Here is a 24,328-nt window from a genome sequence, read left to right as displayed (position 1 = left end):
AATAAAAATCCCGATAACCCAAATTTTGGGGATCTGAATTGTACTGCGCGAATTTGAGCAACCTGAATTTCAGAATGTTAAATTTTTGGATCTGAATTTTTTTTCACATAAAAAAAAAAAACATATTTCAATTTTAAAGTGGTGAATTCAAAACCAACAAAACTGATTTGCTTCCATAGTTAAGTGAAGTTGTTGATGACACTTACAATTTTCAGAGAGAGTTATTAGTATCATTCTAGGGTTTTTAAATGTGGGGCTGCTAGAGTATGAAGGCTATCTCTCCTGTTGTACTGTGGTTGCATCACACAGGTACTGGGTCCAATATCGCTGCTTTTTGTACTATAAACAGAGTAAAATCCAAATCTATGATTATCAACATTCTGGCATTGTTTCTGCGAACTGTTCTTCAAAGTATTTTGTTGAAGTGTACGTCTGCTTGGAGTAAAAATAATACACTTACCACCCAAGGGCTGTTAAGAGTATAATACTTTGCTGAAGGGAAACGTCTTTAAACGCTTTGTAGACAGATTGCCAGGATGGAAAATGATTTCTTTTAAACAAAATTGAGCAGTTTGAGCTGGAATCAGATTGCACATTTTCTACCCCAAGTATACAACTCATACAACATAATAAAGGGATGTTAGATGTCTGACAATTATTTAACATATATAGTACATCCCTATTTTACTCACCTTATATAGAAATTTCTTGGATAGATGGTTCAAGCTAGGATAATGCTTTTAATGTGCCAAACAGTAGAGTACTGCCTGACAGTACAACAAACAGATCCAAAGATTGTGAGATATCCTGTAGACACAGGTCATTAAAAATAACTGGTACTGAACACTTTCAATATTACATAGACATATTAAACTGTATTATCTTATCTGTATGTTATTTATGTTTTCGTGCAGCATTTCAAAATCAATTATGGAACTATTTTGTCTATTCTGTTGATCTAATAAAAAAATAATTAAAGAAATAAACAAAGACAGAATTTCATGTCTTAAAGCAAATTGTGTGTGGAAAAAACACAAATATTCTACAGATTAACATTAAGTGATTATTTTCTTTAATAAGCATACACATCAATGAAAATCATTGTTATTTAAAAAGGTACAAAAAGTGCACTTCAATAAATGACCTGGCAAACAACAGCCTGTCTTTGTATGTCTACTAGGAACAATAGACAATAAAATCTCTTAATAGGACATCAATTTTAACACATTTCTCTTTCACACTGAAAAACAAGGACTGATAGCATATTGCAGCTAATTATCACCAGCCCAATTTATAGCATTTCCAAGTTGCTAACTTAATGTCTTGCTAATAACACCACTTGATAGCATTCAAGAACATGCTCATATAATGTTAACAAATGTGTATCTCCTACATAGCATAACAGGCAAGTAAAAGACTGAAAATGACAATAAATAACAGATCGTTTGTATCTAAGATGCAAGTACAGTAACACATTTTAAATAGGTACTTGTTCTTGCTAAGGGATTAATAACGTACTGGGCATTATGTACAGTTCCTGGCAACTATTGGTAAGCCCCCTACGTTATATGAGATATAATGTAACATATACTAAAATGATTATGCTAGCAATTTTCTGAAGCTACACAATAATCAACAAAAATATTTGTTATATATTATTCGTGTTTTTTATCGAGTAAATAGAACAAGAAAGCACTCCTGTGCTGACAAAACCCGCAAAAACAGTCCATCTTCGTTGGTTTGTTATTAAAAGACCAACTCTCCACGACCCTCGTCCTTTGGTTGAAAGACTGTAGATGATTATCTATGCTATGTCTTGTATGAGCTGTATTTTAAGCACTAACCCATGTATTTTGAAGTGATTGCCCTTTCAAAGTGGCACTCGCTAGTTTGAAATAGCAGCGATAAACACTATTAACAAACCATGAATGTAGCCAAGGATCTGGAACACCGGTGTGCTTGTACGCATGTCACACTGTCCTTGTGTCCTATGTTAGGACGCCCTGTGTCTCTTGCCCTTGGTCCTGCATGTCCTCAAGATCTGAGTCAGGTTCCTGCAGGGCCAGCAGCAGTCTGGAGCAGACTTGGGGGTCTCCATCAGTCAGGGCCTCCACCAGCAGGGAGGTCTGCTCCCGAAGCTGGTGCAGCTTTCGCTGGGTGCGTTGATTCTTCTTGATCAGCTCCTTGGTGCGCAGTGTGATCCCCAGCAGGCCAGACTTTTTGAGGATGTTGTAGGTGCTGCAGAAGCGAGTCCGTTTGCTTTTACCCACAGGGGGGGCATCTTGGCAGCTTTCACCCTTGCAACTACCCGCCTCTGACAGAGTTGCGGAATCTGAGAACCCCGTTCTGGCCTCTGAGTGCAGTGACAGAGGCCTGTCTAGAGGCTGAGACACACATTGCTCCTGGCCGTTGACAGCCTCGCAGTGGCCATCTGAAGTCTCCAAAGTAGAGACGCATTTGAGGGGTGTGAGTGGGTCATGTAGGAGACTGGGGGAGCCGTGTAACTTCAGGCCACTGTGATGCCTCCTGTGGCGCCTCCCTTGCTCTGGTGTGGACCTGCCCTTCTCCAGAGATGCCCCATGCCTCCTGGATGATTTCTCATCTGGATGAGGGGCTATTTTGGGGTAGGATTTGAGGATAGGCAGGTAGTCCCTTGATTGTCTGTAGTTGTCAGAGGCACTGGTTGGAGAACTGTTATTGCTGTTGTTTACCATGGGCTGTAGCAGGACTACCTGGGACTGAGGAACTATCTCCAGAGGTGAGGAGTAGCCCCAATGCTTTAGCGATGGAGTCACTGGGCTAGGCTGAAATACATAAAACACTCTTTAGCTAAAGAATCAGAATGGGATTTATTTGCCATGAAAGTTTGCACAGACAAGAAATTTGCTTTGGCAGAAAGGTGCATACAATAAACATATAGGAATCTTAAATTTAAATATGTGGTCTTACTATGCTAAGGGAACATCAACTCACATACTAAGTGAAATAGAATTAAAATCAAATACAAGTTGCCGTAATTTACACAATAAAATACTTTATAAGTATAAATATTACAGAAGATACAAATGGTACAGATACCATTTTGTAATGTAGTGACACAGACTGTCTCTCCACCTTCAAGAGAAGGCTCGCACTTGTTCCGGGAGTACAACGGTACTCAGGAATGGTTTGCTGAACCCAATGCTAGTTTCCTCAAGGATCACAATGACTCTTGCTTAGAGACTTGTTGCTCTTGTTGGTTAGTGGTAACTGATTTAAACTGTTGTATTTGCTACTAAATATTCTATTTTAGTTAATCTTATTTTGATTTTACTGTTGCTTTCTTTTCTACAGGTACACATGCACTTAGAGATTCATGTTGTTTAATTGTAACTTGCTTAACTACATGCTCTTATGGTTCTTCCCTTTGGCACTTATTTGGTTGTTCACAATGTGTGCTTCTTGTTTTGGCTAATCGCAATGCTTTGGGGCTATCTTGTTGTCATTATCAGTGACCTATGCACTTTGTAAAGCTCTCTCTTTGAAGTCGCTTTGGATAAAAGTGTCTGCTAAATGAATACATGTAAATGTAGTGCAAAATGCAAATTGTGGCAAGATTGTGGCAGTTTAGGCAAGGTCACACTGCCCAAACAATTAACAAACAGACAGTAATAGCCAACAATTGTTGGGTCATGTTGATTTGGTGTGATGTGCCTGTTGGCATTTGTTGGGGCAGTGTGAAAATGACAGTTACCTTTTCAAACCCAACAGCCAACAGTAGAATTTGAGATATTTGTTGGACATTGCTGGAGCAGTGTGAACTTGCCTATAGTCTTTTCATGATTTACACCCTTTTATGAAATTATGACCCTTACACAAAAGACACCAAAGAATTTACCAGGACAGAAAAGCTGTACAATACCTGATTCAGGATGATGTTGTTCATTAAGAGCATAGGGGACAGTCCTGGATGAGATCCCTCCATCATTGCCCCCTTGGAGCCGCTCTGAGGATCCTGGGCAACTAGCCCAGTCATCCTCCCGTTTTCCTCGGAGTCTGTCAGGTCCACAGCACTCAGGTACCCAGAACTGGTGTCTGTCAGGAACAAACAAGCTAAATTATCTCTCAGGGCATTGGCCTACATGGAGCTAAGCAATCCACAATCTAGAACTGTTATTGGAAGAGAGTTTTGCCTTTTTACTCTAATTTAACTTTCAGAAGTAATTCCAAAGGTTGCTGGAGAAATGTGAGGAGGTAACACTGTACTGAGTAACCTAATAAATGGAGACGTGTTTACTTTGCCAGTAATCCCTGGCCTCAAAATAATAATCCCACAAGGTATTATTAAATGGCCTGAGCATTTTACATTGTATAACAGTCCTGGAAACAGTATCTGAGAGACCAACCTGAGAAACTTGAGTCTCTCTCATTTCCAGACTTGGAGGATTTCTGATCCGTCATTGTGGATGGTCTTCAATGACCCTCTGCTTCACTGAAAGAGCTTATCACTTTTTGTCCTAGAAGAAAATACTGTAGCGTGCAGGGAAACAGACAGGACTCAGGGCACAAGAGGCAGAGACCACGTTGTCAGTTTGATAGCTCAAGGACCCAGATATATTTCCTTGTGCGAACACGACAACTACCCCGGGGTTGAGATGTCCGCCAAAACAATAAACCAGGGTTGGTGAGACCCGTTCACAACCAAAAACCCCAGTCTGCCTACCCGGTCAGGTCCGTACGTTAACTGTCCCCTTTCAACCTTTCCGCCAATACCCAAACCAGGCTAGACGTCTCCTCCAAATAACCAATGACACTCAAACTTGTGTAAACCAAGCCCCCCGCCCCCTACGTCGAGAATTGCTGACAGTTGGTTGTCTAATTTGATACAGTAACACACTACCAGGCAATTCTTCATCTGAAGCCAGTAGCGGTTAGAACCATATCTGTGCTGTACTGTAGCGAGTGGTACGTGACGGTGGAGCGAGTGTTACATGCCAGAGCCTCTACTGGCACATGACAGTTACCTACATTAGTAGCCTACATTTGCATTTCGATCCTCTTGAGTAAATATACTTGTTATTAATAGTTCATTATTTTCATATGAAGAACCATATCAATAAATGATACCCTATGATTACAAATGTACTTTCTGGCTATTATACATGTTGGAAACTACAAACTCTCCTGCCCTAGATACAAATCTGTTTAAATCACTCAGATATCTTTAGCTTATCACAACTGAAGTTACATCATTTTAAAGTCGACCTGTGTCAAAAAGTGATATGGGAGAAAATAATTTTGTTCGTAATGACGTTGTGAATGTAAATGTCAGTTTAAGTATAGGCTACATTAATAACTTCTCAGCAAGTGATTTCATTGATCAGTTGTTAGGGGTTGCTGCAGCACTCAAAGAGCTGGCAAACTGAGCATTTGATTTGACATGGCTTGAAAATCTTGCTAGCTGACATGTCCAAAAACCGTTGAAATTAACAGTTTTTCATAAGTAATAATATACTTTTTGTACACTACAATGAATTTTAGGGTGGTAAGTATACAAAACATCAAAAATCTCAATTTTGACAGGAAATTATTTTCGATCTTTTATGGCTCATAGCCAACAATGAGCGGCCGCGACATCCACGGGTTTCCGCAGGACGCCACATATAAAAACAAATTAAAGTTGACACGATCAAAAAAAGAATAATGGGTGTGTTTAACAAAAGCTTCTGAAGGCAAGACTAATATTATGTAAATATATATCATTTGCTATTGTGGTTAACAGTTAAAGCTATTCATCTTCGTCTTTGCTCCAAGTAGACATGTCAACAATCTATGCTCGCGCTTAACATAATATATTTGCCATTATGTCATGAACGTTTTTACGAAAAATCTAATCTGTTTTGAAATAACGGGAATAAACTATATTAACAACCTTTCATGTATGTGTGACAACCATTTGCTAAACTTGCTACAACAAGGCAGGCAACTCAAGCCATTTCTCCCTGTGCTCATTCAATATAAGTCTATGGCTCATTCAGCTCAATGTAAATCGGTTATCAGCCAAATTGAACTTTTGTGCTCGTGCCCTGTTAGTATCCGCGAGCACATTTGCAGGCAACTTTTATTGACGTAGGCAAATAAATGGGGTGCTAGTTTACCCATTTCGGATTGGTTTCAAACTTAGCAAAAACCTTAGCCAGGTTCGAGAATCGAACAAAAATTTGATTCGAAGAGTCGGGAACCTAACCGTAAATGCAATACCACCTACATCCACCGGGGCCGTTGCTTCAAGCCGAGGGGCAAGGGGTGGGGGTCAGGTTACATGACAGTAAACAAAAGCTGCAAGACACCCAATGCAACTGCCACGAGACACTTCAACAGAACAGTAACTGTCATGTAGCAGTGGAGGCGCTGGCATGCACCACTAGCTACTGTCATGTAGCCTACCAGTGGAGGCGCTATCACGTACCACTAGCTACTGTCATGTGCCAGCAGAGGCACTGGCATGCACCACTAGCTACTGTCATGTACCAGCGGAGGCGCTGTCATGCACCACTAGCTACTGTCATGTGCCAGCGGAGGCACTGGCATGCACCACTAGCTACTGTCATGTACCAGCGGAGGCACTGGCATGCACCACTAGCTACTGTCATGTGCCAGCGGAGGCGCTGGCACGTACCACTAGCTACTGTCATGTGCCAGTGGAGGCGCTGTCACGTACCACTAGCTACTGTCATGTGCCAGCGGAGGCACTGGCATGCACCACTAGCTACTGTCATGTGCCAACGGAGGCACTGGCATGCACCACTAGCTACTGTCATGTGCCAACGGAGGCACTGGCATGCACCACTAGCTACTGTCATGTACCAGCGGAGGCACTGGCATGTACCACTAGCTACTGTCATGTGCCAACGGAGGCACTGGCATGCACCACTAGCTACTGTCATCTACCAGCAGAGGCGCTGTCACATATCACTAGCTACTGTCATGTACCAGAGGAGGCACTGGCATGCATAGACATAATAAAGTCTATGCTAGCATGTACCACATTGCAGGGTTTTTTAACGCTCTGGCTCTGCACCGCTGGCCTTCCCACAGTGCACCACGCTAGGGGGCGTGTTACAAAAAGTTAATACAGAGTTGTAGCAGAGCCTGTTTAAGGATATACATCTATATTAGACATTCTCTGGTTGTAGTTTTCTAAGGTCACTGTTGTAGTTTGTGTAAAACGGTGTCATGGACAAGTGTGCAGACTTGGGTTCATGTATTTACAATAGCAATCATTATTGATATATAGGTACTCCTGTCTCGATCAAAATACAGCTTTTACACGGCATGATGCAAGAAATCAGATACGCTGACTAGATGTTGCATGATCTTGTCAACTAGGCTGTAGGCTACAGTACTGTACAGCACTTCAAACATTTTTCCAGTCACATTCCCTAGGGTTTTCACGCTCCTCAGTTACTTGAAGTTGAGAAAATCCAACTTTTGACACCCGCTAGCCTTCCCACAATGCCCTACGCGAGCCTCAACGGCCCGCTCGCCTTCCCACAATGCCCTACGCGAGCCTCAACGCCTGGTTTTCATTGAAAATGAATTGGAAGCCCTGCCCGCTCCGCTGCAGTGTGAACGCACCTTAACCAGAGCCTGTTAAAGCCTTTATAAGACATTCTCTGCCGTAACTGGCACATACCACTTGCTCCACTGGCACGTACAACTAGGTGCCAGTAGAGGCACTGGCACTTACCACTTGCCACTGTCACGTACCACTCGCTCCACTGGCACGTACCACTAGCTACAGTACAGTACAGTTTTGGTTCTAACTGCCTCTCTGAAGCTCGAGCTTGGTTTTGAGCCACAACACACGGTGCATACACGGAACCACAGCCCAGTTTTGACGATGAAATCACAAGCCAAATAAGCTGTTGTTTACTCACAGTAACAGGTGACGTCTCAGGAGTCTTCCGCAAAACGGCCTTCTTGTGCTAAAACAGACTCCCCAAGCAATGACAAACAGCAATACTATGCTGCTCCGCTTTAAAAGTATTCTACGGCTTCTATTTTTCCTTTACGGCGTGACTTGGGCAGAAGAGGTTGCTAGGAAACCGTAACGTCATTAGCTCAAAGCTTTGCTATTGGATTACACAGTGATTTCGCATCTGGAAACGTGATACGCTTGATAAGAATCTGTTAGATTAGTTGTGACTCTCATCTTGATTATTAAAATGGGAGTATTTTAGTAAATAATGTAAACATGTTCAACGCTACAGGGTGAACAACACACGACACTGTTTAACGTTGTTAACATAATTTGAGTCCGATTCTCTCTCTTTTTCACTCAAACACAACACACACACAAGCACACACCATTATACAATGATATATCTCTTTATTTTTTGTCAGTTATTTTAATCTATATACAATAAACACACAAGTTTTAACGTGTCTGTATTATAATTGATTACAACATCACATACAGCACTGTAATTCGTTTAGAGTTAGTCCATGTTTTTCCTTCTCTGAGCAATTTTGTTCACAGTCAAACTGATGATACTGAACATCTTAATCCTAAAACACTGGAACAGCAACTCCCACGTGGTCAACAGAATTCTAGTCAGTTCATGATTTCTGCATTGGTTGGCCCATAACCAACGGTAATGGTTCATAAATCACAGATGCATCATAAAAAACGTCCTCCTGAGTAAGAAGTAGGGATGGTAGAAACCTCTACAACCATCAAAGTGGCAGGACAGAGTGAGCCATCTTCAAATAATTAGTAGTGGATGATATGGATTTTTATCCAACTGAAAAGTAGTGTTTCTTAGAGAAAGACATTAAGATGCAATTTAATAGAAATAAAAGTTGCATTAGAAAGCTATGGGTCGCAGTATCATTTATTCTTTGGTTTAGCTGTTCTAGAATTTAACAAAACACAAATGTCTCAGAAATACTGCAGATATCAGATCATTTCTCAACACCATGGTTTGCATTGATTGTAAATTAGTTTATTTTCTTTCAGATATTTAAAAACATTGTCACACAAACATTTAATTGACATTAATGTTTCACCACAAATACAATATACCTTCCACCACAGTTCTCTCTGGTCAAAACTTCATGGATGGTCCCAATGCCAAATTAAACCAGAGAGATAAAGTTTCATACTGACCTCAGTACTGTCCTTCGCATGGGCGGCGGGGGGGGGGGGGGCAAGGTGGGGTCAGTTGTACTGTTAGAGGGGCCAGTTACATTAAACATTGCAGTTGCGGTATAGTTTTCTTCACTGCATTGCAGGCATTAACAGCCAAGACCATGTTTATCATTATTCAGACTCTACATTTAGGGGGACACAAGGGGGGTACAAGGTTGTTGTCATGGGGGCACTGCCCCCCCCCCCCCCCGGAACCGCCCCCTGATCTTGAGTAAGATGAGATACTGTTGAAATGGAGGTCAAGGAAGTTCTTTTGGTCCTTAAGTTGTAATGAAGCAACGGAAACCTGTTCCGAGTTTAGTCAAAAACAAGATAGAAATATGTACTTTGATTTGATGAAAAAAAAAAAAAAAGCATAAATAAATATTCATTACAAAAGGGAGAAACCCGCTTAATCAACCACAGTGATGAAAAACAACATTAGCCAATGATAATAATAATCATGTAATACGGTAATAGAGAGAAATAGCCAAAAACACATAACAACTTGAACTTGTACTTGGAAAGGATCGCATGATGTCATGTCCTCATGGTCCTTCATTACACAGGTCTCTAGAAGAGTAATTTAACTTGCGTCAAATGTGTCACGGTGGGTTTAACCTAGCAGCTGCTTTAGTCAGGAGGTGCCCCCGGTAACCACGGGAGCTGTCGCCCTGACGCCCAGCAGCGAGAGTCTCTGGGTGCAGTGACGGGCAAACAGGAGATGTACTCAGAAGGCTCTTGAAGCTGATAGCACTGGGCAGATCATAAATAGGGGGCCGGGTGCGACAAGGCAGGGCTGCTGCTGCTTCAGTTACCTCCGAGGCGGCTGGCAGCTTTAGGGGAAACAAAGAAAAAAGAGAAACAAAAGTTATCGGTTTAGGTTTCATTTCGCAACGAAAGAACAGTCAACTCCGGAATTGTTGGCAGCTCTGGTCAAAGATTAGTAAAAATATTAAACTCAGTAGTGTGGGTTTGTTGAGAATATTTTTTTCTTGATGAGAGAAATTATTTCAAGCGGCAGATGACGAGAAATTATTTTTCTCAGACTACATTCGCTTCAGTTAAAAGGTTGGATTAGCCAATTTTTTTCAGTGGGACATTAAGCTAAATTGCCACCAGGTGAATAAATTCTGACAATTTGTCCACATTTTTACCAGGAATGCTAATAATCCTGCTCAATTGACAGTAACACATGAAAATGCTGGTCACCTGTCACAGTCCTTCACTCTCTGTCTCTCCTTCCTCTTCCTCCCTCTTCCTCGTTGTCTTTTCCTGCAGAAAGATTTCACTTCCATTAAAGATCTCTCTCTCTCTGAATAAAGACATCAGTTACAGACATCAGATTGTCATTTTAAATCATCTGTTGCCAGTTGTATTTAATGTTTTAAATAATTTCAGTTAAATGAAGAATAATTAGCTGATAGCTCACCTTTCACTTTTTCCCATTGCTTTCCTGATTCTGAGGATTAAACATTCATACGTGAGATCAAATCTTGGAGACCATCAAAAAAAAAACATTCATTTTAATTGTTGAAGACGACATAGAGATTAGTTGTGAAAAACAAAACGTGCAGCTTTTTTTGTCTCTTACCTACATTCACAAGTCAGGTGCTTCACAAATGTCATCTCGACATATTCTTGACCCTGCTCGGCAGGCTTGATTTTCAACAGCTGAGGATACAGGCCAGAGTTATTAATAACAGCAGAGCTGACCCTCATTCTGTGCCATGCATATCTGATGCGGATGACCTGCCAGCTAGCTGTCACTGCAGCAACACATCTTTACCTGCATGGTGACATTGGAAGACTGTGTAGGATGACACTCTAGGTTCTCATCGCCACAGCAACCAGCGCAGCGAACGAGGGGGACGCAGGAAGGGCTGAAGATGTGCTCCACCTCCCCAGGGTACTCTAGAACCACCTCCACCAGCTTTTCAATGGTCCGACAGAAGCTCCGCCCCCACACTTCCTGGAACATTATCACTGGGGGAGAGGAGACAGGTCGAGGAAGCTGTCAATAAACAGTTTAGAGGGGTGCAGTAGTGGTGGTCGTGGCTCACTGTGCTGCAGGTGCATCACTGTTCACCGCCCAGTTCCAACTGCTCTCCTGTTTGTTCCAGATCGCAGTGCGTATTTTACAGCATTAGAGTGGGCATCTTGGGAGATGCACCCTTAGCTGAGTAGCTAGCCACGTGAAGGGGGTTAGCATTCTGTCACGGAACAACTCAGGTGGGAGGGACGCACAATTGCACAATGACTGTTTGCCTCATTAGCCTGGTTGTTTTTGTTCTTACAGGGATCTTTATTTGTGTAACTGAAGGAGAATTGTGTGAACGTGACCTGATAACATCTGGAGAGGGGGAAACAGGACAGGCTGTCCTCGAACAGACACAGTGGGAACAGAAAACAAGCTGTCATGACCATGACCAGGAACATGGCTGGGGCTGGGACTAGAATTAAGGGTGGGATTAGGGCCAGGGTTGTGGCTAGGATTGAGGCTGGGTCTGAGGCTGGGGCTGGAATTGGGGCTGAGATCCGGTCTGGGATTGGGGCTAAGGTTCAGGCTGGGGCTGGAGTTGAGACAGGCCGGGGCTGAGGCTGGGCCTGAGGCTGGGGCTGAGGCTGGGGCTGAGGCTGGGGCTGAGGCTGGGCCTGAGGCTGGGCCTGAGGCTGGGGCTGAGGCTGGGGCTGAGGCTGGGGCTTGATGAAGGTACCAATGGGACCAGACTGACCCAAGGTCACCTCACCCCCATCCCAACAGCTGTTTACAGAGCAGGCATAAGGGTGGGGTGGGAACTGATGGCGTCATACTGGTCTCCCGGCCAATCAGCATGCTCTTCAGCCTCCCCACGCTCCTCTCTCAGCACCCTGTCTAGCTGGGTCCTGTTGCCTCAACCCCGACCCCCTACTGGGGGAGAGGCGTCCCCTATACCTCATCCATCACCCCTGCCGAGGGATACCCCAACCTGACCCTGGGAACTCCCTGTTAATCCCAACTCACCCCAAGCAACCTTCACCATTACATGGAATAAACAAGCAAGCAGTATTCATCGACACCTTTCAACAAGTGTGGAAAACACCCTGATAAATCAGCTTAAGCAGACGTAGTGAGTACGCTAGAGGCTGTTTCTGGTCTCTCGCTGGGGTCAACAGCCCAGGAAGAAGGAAAGGCACCCCGTTAGCCAATAACATGGCAGAAGAAAAACAGTCATGTTTGCACACAGAAACATGCATGTGGGGGAAAGACAGAGTTGAAAAATCACAAAGGATGATTCTTACCTTCACTTGTGCTGTTTGTGGTGGTTAAGTGAGAGCACTGAAAAATAAATCAGAGGATTTGGGTTTAGAAAATAACTGTGAACACTTTTAATTATGTAAAAAAACAATCTCACTGTAACATTTTCGGATCATTTAACGTTCAAATACTGACAAATCAAATGTTCGTGGCTTAACACTGCTCTCTTGTGGTAAAACACGTGAATCACAAGGAGAGTGTTGTTTGAACCGTTTTCCTTTTCTGTAGAGAAGTCCTTTTGACAAGAACCAGAACCACAGTTTTTAATATATCACATTTCTCAATATGCCAAACTGTTTAAGTTCAGAACCTGCTTCCTGTGGTGTAAGATTCGGCCTTCTATTTATTTTCCCATTGGTGGTTTCCTCCACTGTCTAGATTTTTCCCATCTCCCCATGATAAACAGAGTGCGTTCTCATTCCGCTAGAACAACACGAAACTTCAGGAGACTCGTCACGTGCACTCGGGAAGACAAATCTCCGTCTGACTATCCTCCCTCTGAACTCCCTGCTAGCAGTCTGACGTCCACCCCGGCGTTGAATGGCTCTTAGTAATGGATCACCAACAACTGTGATAGGCTGTGTACCTCACTCTCTCTTACGCTAGCTCCACTGTTAGCTAGCCCCCTGTTATGCCTCCCACACACTACAATACTTTCAAAGACTTTGGATCGTAGTACCGTTTATATTACACAACCGTCTGTCTTGCCATGATGGAAGTCGTTGGGTTTTCAATTTACACGACGAACCGGCGACAAGGGTGAACAAAACTTTTTAAAAAAATTCAATGTTGGCAAATCCACGACGATCCCGCCTGTACTCAAAATAAATGTTGCACGCTCACGCGTGAGTGAGATTTGGAATCGCAGACTGGTCTACATTTAGTCATTTAGCAGACGCTCTTATCCAGATCGACTTACAGTAAGTACAGGGACATTCCCCTCGATGTCTAGGTAATTAACATTCTAGATAGGCTATCTGGCTATCATTTATCGGCGATTGTGTATTTGTTAGTTCATACCGAGCTCTAATTTGCCTACGATTTCGGGCTTTTCTTAGCGATCTCCACCAAACTGTGAGCGAAAATCGGGATTAAAGTTGTGTAGTGTAAACTCGCCAATAGCTAGGTCTCTCTATGTATATCATTCCCTGTTAGCGAAGTCCCCGGTTAGCGAGGTCCCTGTGAAGCTGACTAGCTCCCAGGCCCAGCGAGCTGACTGTAGGGGAACAGTGAGGACCTGCCCAACAATTATAGTATTATATGACAGAAAGGCAACGGCATGTCTGGTGTAATGGAGGGCTGCTTCTGACACAAATCATGCCTGAAATGCCTTCCTTCCTGTCATGGTCCATGTTTAGTTTGAGGATGAGGACAGCTGCTGTCATGGGCAGTGCTACGGTCAGCCAAATCTGTCCAAACAAAGTGAATGAAGAAGAATGTTCTGCTTTAGTAAGGATGATATATCCGTCCTTTAGACAGCAAAAGCTTGCACACGCACACACACAAGTGCCTCTGAGGTGAGCAGGGCCGGCGTTTGCTATAGGCGAACTAGGCAGTCGCCAAGGGCGCCATGAAGAGGGGGACGACAAATACCGAAGTGTGTCCATTAATTAACCATCCCGCACCACCAGCAGAGGGCGCCGAGGCTGGGTGGGGGGGCGTCTCTCCAATTTGCGGTCCCGGGGGGGGGGGGGGGGGGGGGTGTTGCTGTTGAAACATCTTGCCTAGGGCGGCGAAGGTACTCGTGCCGGCCCTGTGTGAGAGAGAGAGCAGTGTGGGTGTGTGTTAATGGCAGCCTTATCCGGCCTGTACGGGGACTTGAAGCAAGTTGTGGTCTCTGCTCAGCCCAAAGAACAGAACCTCTCTTCTCTCACAGACCCCAAACCCTCCAGTCCACTGTCAACTCAGCCTGGACCATCCCCACACTATTTCCTGGAATCCCTGACTTTCCTGGGCATCCCTGCCTGCCAGGGCCCTTATCACACACCTGGGCCACAGTTGGCCTCTATTTGAACACGTTGTTCAGTGGTGGCTGTAACTGCAGCATCTACAGAACTGCTACCTCACCAGGCATTAACAAGGTTTGTAATCATTCAGACTCTTCATTTAGTGGGGCGTACAGGGGGGTCCAAGTTTGTTGTCACAAGGGCACTGCCCCACCCCTAGAAACGCCCCTGCAAGGGCACCCCAGGACAGGGCACCCCAGGACAGGGCATCCCAGGACAGGGTTCTCTCCAGCTAACCCGACACATGGACTGGAGGGGGGAAGCTCAGGCCACAGTCTTTTCCCACCACGTGAACCATAAATTCACCTCTTTATATCCACTCTCCAAACCGCCCAGACCATAGAAGGAATCCCTGTTCCAGTGTTAATTGGCACATGATCTTTTCCTTGAGTTTTCATGAGGTAATAGGGAGGCTCTCTCACAGGAGATCACAAGGGATTTTTGGCGTCGGTCTGAGATGCCTTTTGGTGTGTGGTGGGCCGGAGAGGATTTGGTGTGTATTTATCGCGGATAAGTCTCGACGTGACGAGGCAGGCTTTCTTGGCACCTCTCGTGGCCATGTGCGGGGGAGCAAGCTGTCTTCTGAAGTTGGCAGATTTGCGAGGCTGCGTGTGATTCCTCACGTAGGGCCCTCTGTCTTCTTTAAACATTTGTGATGCATATTTGAACACGTGACCTCATTTAGGAAAATATGGGAAAGAGAGATCCCAACTGAGTCAATAAAACTAAACAAGGAAATAAGCATCTCTTTCAGTAACGTTGGATGCTTGGCCACGGCCCCACTCTGTGAAGGGCGGGTCAGGACAGAAAACTGCACCTCAACATTAATCGTGTTTTATCTTCATCACATCCCATCTGGAGGCTGACGCATCACAGGGACATCGGAGTACAGTTCCTAAAGGGAGTCATGGTTGGATAAGGCTGCTTGGGAGGTGGCAGGTGAACTGGGCTGTGAGGAGAGGTGGCAGGGCAGCTGGGGGAGGTGGAGGAGGAGAGATGGGTCTGGGGGAGGTGGTGGAGGAGAGGTGGGTCGTGGGGAGGAGCTTCTTTGAGACTGATTAACGTGCTGAAGGTGGAACAGGGTTGCTGCTCCCCCAGGTCACGGGCCTCCACAACTAGCCTCTAAACCCAGCCTCCAAACCTAGCCTCCACACCTAGCTTTCAGGCCTGGCCACTACAACTAGCCTCCATGACTAGCCTGCATTTTTTTATTGAGGTTTGTGGGGTGCTCTCATCAGTGTCTCAAGGCCGTTCCGCTGAGGGGTACTGACAGTAGCCATCCACGGTGAAGAAGGGATGGGGAGACCCAGAGAAGAGTAAATAAGAAAACATCTGTACACCATGAAAACATCTGTACATGATGAAAACATCTGTACACCATGAACGCCTGGAAATAAAGCCATCCATCCCCGGCTCCTCTACATGACACAGCTGCAGCCAGTACCTGACTGACAACGCTCAACATGTGGGCCACGCTCAGTCAGATTGGAAATGCAGAAACCCAGTGATGGAAGCACAATTCCCTCCCTCCTCTCCAGGAGGCCACAGCAGGGGACACCGCTCCATGCTGGCCCCCGGCCCCCTGGCCCCAAGCCCCCCGGCCCCTGGGGGCACCAGAGTTACACAGCAACCTCCCCACTCCCTACGCACAGATGACGAGCATCATCTTCAACCTCTCCAGCTGGGGGAGGCAGGGCAGGAAGGTCAAATAGCCAAAATAAAAACAAAATGGAGACTAAACAAATGTGTGGTTTGAGGATTTCTTGGATATGATGTGAGTGATGCTAGGGAGAACCAGGGAGGCTGAAGTTCTCTCCTCACCCACCTCAGTGACCTGGTGTCTCCCAGACATCAACGTTAACGCTGACACACAGGCATGACTCTGGAATTCTGTAATAATAGTCTGGAGAAACGTATTATAAACCCCTGGTGATCGAATCAAACAACTTCAAAGGATAAAGCACATCAAAGGCATATCAGCATCGGAGCGTTGTTTAAAAAGACCAGGATACTGTATTTAGTCAGTGTGTCTCATCTTAAGTTGAACCATGGAATGATTTTGGAACAAGAAAGGAAGCATGCTATATTGTATAAAACACACTTCACATCCAATTTCAAACAATTTCAGCGCACAATAGATAAGGGAGAACTATTGAGGAGGAAACGTCAGTTTGATATCCAACAGACTCTGCACTTAAAACCAGCCCAGAGATCTCTGTCCAACATCCAGCCCAGATATCTCTCTCCAACATCCAGCACAGAGATCTCTCTCCAACATCCACCACAGAGACAATTGAAGACAAAGATCACACAAGATGGAAGGCGTGATATTTTGATTTCCAGCTCTCTCTCTGTGAGTTTTTCCCCTCAGAGTGAAGGAAGTCAGAGAGAAAAACAAAGATGGTAATGATCCAGGCACCAATCAAACTGGGCCCTGACACGAGTCACGTGACTGTGAGTTGACAGGCCCTAGATGTGTTGCAGGTCAGTGAGTAACAAGGTTAGTTTGGGGGCTGGGAAGAAACTGGCCTCCATCAAACCCCAAGCCGAGGACACAGTCTAGTGGAGCACACCCTCCGCACCCTCCGCACCCTCCTCACCCTCCTCACCCTCCACACCCTCAACACCATCCTCACCCTCCACACCCTCCTCACCCTCCTCACCCTCCACACCCTCCTCACCCTCCTCACCCTCTGCACCCTCCTCACCCTCCACACCCTCCTCACCCTCCTCACCCTCCACACCCTCTACACCCCTCCACACCCTCCTCACCCCCGGCACCCTCCTCACCCCCCACACCCCCCCGCACCCTCCACACCCCTCCACACCCCTCCACACCCTCCACACCCCTCCACACCCTCCTCACCCCCGGCACCCTCCTCACCCCCCACACCCCCCCGCACCCTCCACACCCCTCCACACCCCTCCACACCCTCCTCACCCCCGGCACCCTCCTCACCCCCCACACCCCCCCGCACCGTCCACTCCCTCCACACCCCCCACACCCCCCCCACTCCCTCCACTCCCTCCACCGGGCAATAGATGAGTACATCACAGGGAACTATGTCAGAGAATCACCTGGAGAACCAGGCAGACCACTGCCATAACACTTTCATGAACAAGATGATGTTTCATTCAAGGTCAATCAGATTCAGTCTCACCCAGATCCTTATTAATGAGCAGGCTTCTTTTCCCATGGTTACGAGTCACCAGGGCGACACCCAGAGAGGGCGGAGCTGGTTTGTGTACATCAGAGGGGAACAACTCTCCAGGGCACACCATGGGTTTGACAGTGTCCAGCTGGAGCACTGGGGTGGTCAGGTCACAGCTCGCGAGCACAGCGCCTCAACACACACAAACACACACACACACACGCGTCCAACAGACACAACACTGGACCCACAACGTCTCAATATTTAAGTACGATATGTTCAGAATATTGTACTTTTTAAAGTTGATCCAGAAAGCAGAGGCTTTGGGGCTGGTGGAAAACTGCGAGCAGAGGAAAGCAGCTGTCTAACTGTCTGTTATAGGAACATCAGCATCCACTTAAAGAGTAACCTTACACCCTACTGTATGCTCTGCTAATGGCTTGTGATGTATCAGGATTACTGTCTGGGAAAACACAGCTCAGGAAGCTGAAACAGTTTTTAATTAAATATCTTCATTGAGAATAACCTGCGAGTGAAATGATAGAAAAGGTAGATAGATGTCTATCAGATCGGAAACAACATTTTAGACCAAGCTTATTTCCGCCATATACATCATAATGCGGGTATAGGCGCACATGTGAAGTCAGACACACACACACACATACACACACACACACACACACACACACACACAGGTCTTCAGATAAGGCTGACTGGCGGTAATTGTGGTCCCTATTACAGTAAATGCTGTACTCCCTGTGTAAACCACAGTAAATTACAGCCAGATGGGAGATTAAAGTCAGGAGAGAGGATGGTTGCCCCGAGCACCCCTCCTCCCCCTCCCCCTGAAGGAAAGAGGAAGTAAAAATCCATATTTCCTGACTGCGATTGCACCTCTCCCCTGGGCCGGGGAATTACAACTAAAGAGGAGTAAAGTGTGTGTGGGGGGGGGGGGGGGTGTCACTGGAACAGCAATGCAAGAGGCAGCAGGAGGAGGGGGAGGGGGGGGGCAGCAGGTCAATGGTCGACCTTCAATTAGATCTCATATCTAAAAACACTAACCACTCGCTGAATTCTGAGTAGAGAGCTGTGGTTTGAGAGGAGTGGATCACCATGGGAACCAGACCAAGCCCCGTAGCCACGGTGATGTCTTTCTCAGTGTCGGCTGGAGACGATTTCTGTTCGTTGGACTGGCTTTACCGGCTTCCCTAAAAATGTGTTAAACATAAGTGTTTGTCTTCCCCCCCGTCCTCTACATCAGCTGTGTGTGGTTGTCAGGCTCGGATACTGTCACTTTTATTCACAGCGTCGATGTCAAGGAAAGTCACATGACGTGGGAGTCACATGACTGGAGGCCAGGCCGTCCTCTCTCTCTCCGCACAGGGGCGAGAAAAACCTGAGTCACCTTCAAAACGTTGAGAAGGAGAAGAGAAGGGAACCACCCAATTCCTGCAAAGCTCAACTCAGGAAGTGAAGACACATCCAGCCGGAACCATCCTGCCGAAAGACTCTTTGGCTGGTAGAGGCCAGCCAAAGAGTCTTGCCATCTTCTGTACAGTAAGAACTGTAATTACATGCACAATGGTGTGGTCAACTCTACCACAGAGCCTTCACTGAGTCAGATCGTTCAGTTCTTAGACCTGCTGACTCACTGGTCTGTCTGGTTAACAAGCTGTATGCTTGGATTGGAGGCAGAAATAAACCTGAATCCTGTGCAGACTGGTAGACCAGGCTACCTGTTTGCTGTACATGTTTGGCTAACATGTATTGGACGTGGTGAATGGGCCTCAAAGCAGGGCGATTGGCACAGCTTTGACTGTGAGAGGACAGGATGTTAGTGCTGACGCACACACACACACGCGCACACACACACACTCCGTGTCAGTGCCACCAACACCTCTGTGCCCATGGCAGGAAAGGCTAATAATAAACCTTAACCGGATGAGCGAGGAGAAAAATGAGGGACTCGCAGAATGTGAGGAACAAGGCGGCTGGATGTGGAGGGTCTGCGGGGTGACTGGTCTGGGGACAGAGAGATCACGGGCCTGGATGTGGAGGGTCTGCGGGGTGACTAGTCTGGGGACAGAGAGATCACGGGCCTGGATGTGGAGGGTCTGCGGGGTGACTGGTCTGGGGACAGAGAGATCACGGGCCTGGATGTGGAGGGTCTGCGGGGTGACTGGTCTGGGGACAGAGAGATCACGGGACAGTGTGGAGGGTCTGCGGGGTGACTGGTCTGGGGACAGAGAGATCACAGGACAGTGTGGAGGGTCTGCGGGGTGACTGGTCTGGGGACAGAGAGATCACAGGACAGTGTGGAGGGTCTGCGGGGTGACTGGTCTGGGGACAGAGAGATCACAGGACAGTGTGGAGGGTCTGCGGGGTGCTAGTCTGGGGACAGAGAGATCACAGGACAGTGTGGAGGGTCTGCGGGGTGACTGGTCTGGGGACAGAGAGATCACAGGACAGTGTGGAGGGTCTGCGGGGTGACTGGTCTGGGGACAGAGAGATCACAGGACAGTGTGGAGGGTCTGCGGGGTGACTGGTCTGGGGACAGAGAGATCACGGGACAGTGTGGAGGGTCTGCGGGGTGACTGGTCTGGGGACAGAGAGATCACAGGACAGTGTGGAGGGTCTGCGGGGTGACTGGTCTGGGGACAGAGAGATCACAGGACAGTGTGGAGGGTCTGCGGGGTGCTAGTCTGGGGACAGAGAGATCACAGGACAGTGTGGAGGGTCTGCGGGGTGACTGGTCTGGGGACAGAGAGATCACAGGACAGTGTGGAGGGTCTGCGGGGTGACTGGTCTGGGGTCAGAGAGATCACAGGACAGTGTGGAGGGTCTGCGGGGTGACTGGTCTGGGGACAGAGAGACCACAGGACAGTGTGGCAGGCCACCAGATGCTTCCCACCCCTCCGCCAAAATAACAGGGAGCAAGGGGACGTTTTCTAGTGAATCAGGGAATCATGTGTGGTGTGCTGGCCCACATACAGTATACACACACACACACACGCAAACACACACACATACACACAGACAGACATACACACACACACACACACACACACACAGGCCCACCCATGTATACATGCACAATTAAACAATTACCGCCACCAGCCCATGTGTAAACAGGTGTCCTAATCAATACCTGAGACGCACGTGGCCTCTGCAGTTCAGCCCGTTCCTGATGGAACAAGCCAGAGCTCAATCCTGGACACAATAAACAAAGAACCACAAACAGGCTGTGTCAACAACTGCTGTCTTGACACTGACAAGAAACCATCATCAATTAGAGCAACTTATTTTAGGGTGAGGAGACACTCTTGTCTGGAGAGAGACGTTTATAAATGGTCTTCCCAAAACCACATGGCAAATGTTTGCTTTTCCATTTTGGTTAGCCAGGCTGAAGAATGGTTTAGTGTGGGCCAGAGAGGGTTGATGCTTTACAGCCCGGGCCCATTCCAAGAACGACCGACTGATGGACGACACAGGATGAGGATGTAAGTGGACGACAGTGTGGATGACAGTGTCTATATAAACTACGGGGTCTTTGGCCTGTACGGTCTTCAACTGACAGTTTTAACCCTCTCGCCTCAGGTGCTAGTACGTTTATTAGAGGGGGATCTTCAAAGCTAAATCAGGGAGTTCCTCTGGAATGCCGTGCATGTGCTGAAGCTATCAGGCAGCGTGAGGGCCGAGGTACAACAACAAAGGGAGTCCTCTGGCTTCTGTGTGAAAATTCAGGGAAAATGTGACTTCATGTCTGAGGGACATTTTGGACCTCCTGAGAAAGTAAAAACACCTTGTTTACTATCCGTCTTTGATGGAACGGACCTGAACAAATATGTAGGACACACGTCGAACAGGAGTGTGTGAGAGGCGTATGTGTCCCATACCGGAGTTCGACCCTTGGTCGCAGACTCTGTAGAATCCCAGATTCCTACAGGTTACATTTCACATCAGCCTCCACACTGCTCAGAGCAGCTGAACCAGATGCTGTACATGTCATGAGTGCAGGATTTTCTCACTGGTGTTTTGACTAAGCAGGCCATGAGCTGATTATGAGGATTAGTATAGATGTGGCAGCCTTCTAACTTCCCCACTCCCTCACACTCCATCTCCTTCATCCCTCATTTTCACTCTCTCGCTCTCTTTCCTTCTCCCGTTCGGTCTCTCTCTCTTGCGCTCTCTCTCTCTTTCTCTCTCTTTCTCTCTCTTGCGCTCTCTCTCTCTACTCTCTTTCACCCTAAATGTAGCTGGTGGTTCACCTTCGCAGCCTCCTCCTCTGATACCACAGAGCTGTAAACCCGGAGAGACGAGACGAGGCTCACCCCAGAGTCTCCGTCCAGCTCTCGGATCATCCTGAATCCCTCCATTCACAGCCCTCTGACCCGGCATTCATCCCAGCAACCAGAGTCAGTCAATGATGTCTGAGACAAAGGAGGTGAAAGTGCCGGGGAGAAGACCTGCTCTGCATTTTACATGAGAGCTCTTCGCTGCAGACACAGCGGCAGTGTTGGGCCGGCCCTGGCCCACGTCAGGGGAGCAGGAGAGGCTGAATGGGCACCCTGGCTCTGATTCGACAGCAGGTGCTCTGCCAATGCCCGGGTAGCACATCCCCTCGTCTTGCTGCCGGATGGCACAAGCCGGTAAACGAGCACTCGCTGCAGTTTGAGGACACGGGCACTGCCGGCTCTGCTGGGTTTTTTTTGGATGTAAGACTGATACGGGCACTGCCAAGACACCGAGTACAGTGCTGCTTTGTCCCGATCTGTTCCAGCTGACACTGATATGACTGCTGAGTTGGTTACTACTATTACACATGATCAAAGTTCAATCACACACACACACACCATCTTCTTGTTATCATCATCATCATTATTTTAGTTATCAAGTCGAACGTTATCATCCTTGGTATCATTGTCCTTATCATCACTATTGAAGAGTTAAGAATTATTTTTGTTGCAGTTATGGTGAAAAGTGTAGAGAGAAGGGAAATACTAGTTTCTTAAACCCTCTGCCAAGTTAGTCTGTCACACTGCCAAGCACCCCAAGCACCTCAGTTTGCTGAAATATTAGTCTGTGACCTCGCCTAACAATCTGGAAATGGGCTTTGGAGAGAGAGATCAGAGATAGGTTTATGAAATCGACTGTGGTATAGTCATTATTCCAACGAATGCATGAGGGAGATGAGAAGCCGGTCTGTACATGATCTGATCTAGAGGCACAGCGATTGCATTTGTCACGTTCCACTCATGACTCAACGGTTTTCAGAATGGGTCCGATTCCAAAAAGGTAATGTTAGGACATACTAAGCACTGCTTGGCGATAAAACATTTTTATAAATATGAATATCCCTTCAAAATATCACTGCTCATAATATACATGAAAGACAGGAGAATAATGGAGGTTAAAATATACATTATTACTATTTAACAAGTAATGTACGCTAATATCTAAATATATCTAACAATCAAATATAAATAGTGTATGCCTGGCACTTATGCCTGGTCGTCATAGGAGGGTTATTGAATATAACTCTTGTCTGTACATACATTTGAATTTAGAGAAGCCCACTGAAATAAGACGTTCTACCTGTGCAGGTGAAAACTGAAGTTGAAGCACCACCGCAATCTGGATGACATACGAAAGTTTCATTTTGCGGTGCCTGTCAGACGACCAGGTGTGTGATTTAGCAATGCAAGAAAAATCCACCAGTCCAGAGATTCAGTGGAAATATAATGATAATGATCCTCCAACTCGAGTCAACTTTAGATTTCCCGAGAAATTGCAACGTTGTCACTCTCGCTTTCTTCTTCTTTCAGTAAGGGTGAGGCGAGCGCATCGTCACGTATGCCTCTGGTCAAGTGTAACCTGATGAAGCAAGCTGGTAATGAATACGGCTTTCAGGGCAACATAAGGCCTATCAAGGATAAAAACGGTTCTGATTAAAAAATGTCCACAGCGGTCGCTTGATCAAAGGGTAACAGAAAGGCTGCCGTTTAAGCCCAAACTCCAATAAATCCAAACTATTTCACGCAGAAACTAAGACACAGCGTCTAAACCTATTGATAAAATACATATTTCTGAAAAGGTAACACGTCAAATATTCCCGAAAAGTACACCGTAAGCAGCTGTCACAATTCGAAAGTTGGACTCCACTCCCAGTCCTCCTCTGTGCCTCTCCTCGGTAAAGTGACATACTAGCCACTAATTGCCTCTCACTACCCCTCAACATGTTGCCCATTTAATCTCCTCCCCTCCAACCTCCCTCCCTCAGATTCTCTCCATCGCTGTCCTCTCAACACTGTTTACTCTACCTCCATGGAGACGATCTTCAGACTTGGCGGTTTGTTTTTTCTTTCTTTCTGCTACCCGACTTTTTCATGAACATTTATCTGAAGATCCACACTCATCGTGAATTATGCATCTTGCCGATGTTTGCAGTGTGTTTACAACCAAGAGGTAGCCTTCTGTGTGTGACGTTGATAAATCCACCTATCAACTATAACCCCCAAAACAGATGGACCACCTAGAGCAGGACTTTGAATGCTGTAATTTGAACCAATTTCAGTTCCCCCTTCTGGGCACAAAAATGGTCAGGACATTTTTTTTTGTCCTTGTCAGTGAGGACTGACAGTCACTAGCTGAGAGACGTGTCTTGTTCAGCACTCAGGATGTACTGTGGGAGCTAGCTGAG

At 46.3% G+C, this 24,328-nt stretch overlaps 2 protein-coding genes across 3 annotated transcripts; both read right to left on the bottom strand.

Annotated features, from left to right (window-relative positions):
• Positions 1-1,049: 1,049 nt before the first annotated feature.
• cipca (CLOCK-interacting pacemaker a) lies at positions 1,050-8,055 on the bottom strand. 2 transcript variants are annotated; one of them, XM_084681447.1, is made up of 4 exons: positions 7,920-8,055; positions 4,386-4,509; positions 3,902-4,074; positions 1,050-2,804 (listed from the first exon to the last, which is right to left on the bottom strand). In XM_084681447.1, the coding sequence occupies exons 2-4, from the start codon at positions 4,438-4,440 to the stop codon at positions 1,989-1,991; spliced, it is 1,044 nt and encodes a 347-aa protein (XP_084537573.1). In that variant the 5' UTR covers positions 4,441-4,509; positions 7,920-8,055; the 3' UTR covers positions 1,050-1,988. The 2 variants fall into 2 exon arrangements, with proteins under 2 accessions (XP_084537573.1, XP_084537574.1); XM_084681448.1 differs by lacking the exon at positions 7,920-8,055 and having other exon boundaries at positions 4,386-6,626.
• A 910-nt stretch (positions 8,056-8,965) lies between these two features.
• pgfb (placental growth factor b) lies at positions 8,966-23,810 on the bottom strand. The gene is made up of 7 exons (XM_084681449.1): positions 23,224-23,810; positions 12,455-12,491; positions 10,962-11,158; positions 10,767-10,846; positions 10,605-10,634; positions 10,385-10,447; positions 8,966-10,008 (listed from the first exon to the last, which is right to left on the bottom strand). The coding sequence occupies exons 1-7, from the start codon at positions 23,284-23,286 to the stop codon at positions 9,987-9,989; spliced, it is 492 nt and encodes a 163-aa protein (XP_084537575.1). The 5' UTR covers positions 23,287-23,810; the 3' UTR covers positions 8,966-9,986.
• Positions 23,811-24,328: the final 518 nt, after the last annotated feature.

Source organism: Hypomesus nipponensis, chromosome 3 (assembly GCF_054491055.1).
Source record: "Hypomesus nipponensis isolate SF chromosome 3, ASM5449105v1, whole genome shotgun sequence".
Taxonomy (NCBI): domain Eukaryota; kingdom Metazoa; phylum Chordata; class Actinopteri; order Osmeriformes; family Osmeridae; genus Hypomesus; species Hypomesus nipponensis.
The sequence above is the reverse complement of the archived record's forward strand: the minus strand, read 5'-3'. Positions and strand labels throughout refer to the sequence as shown.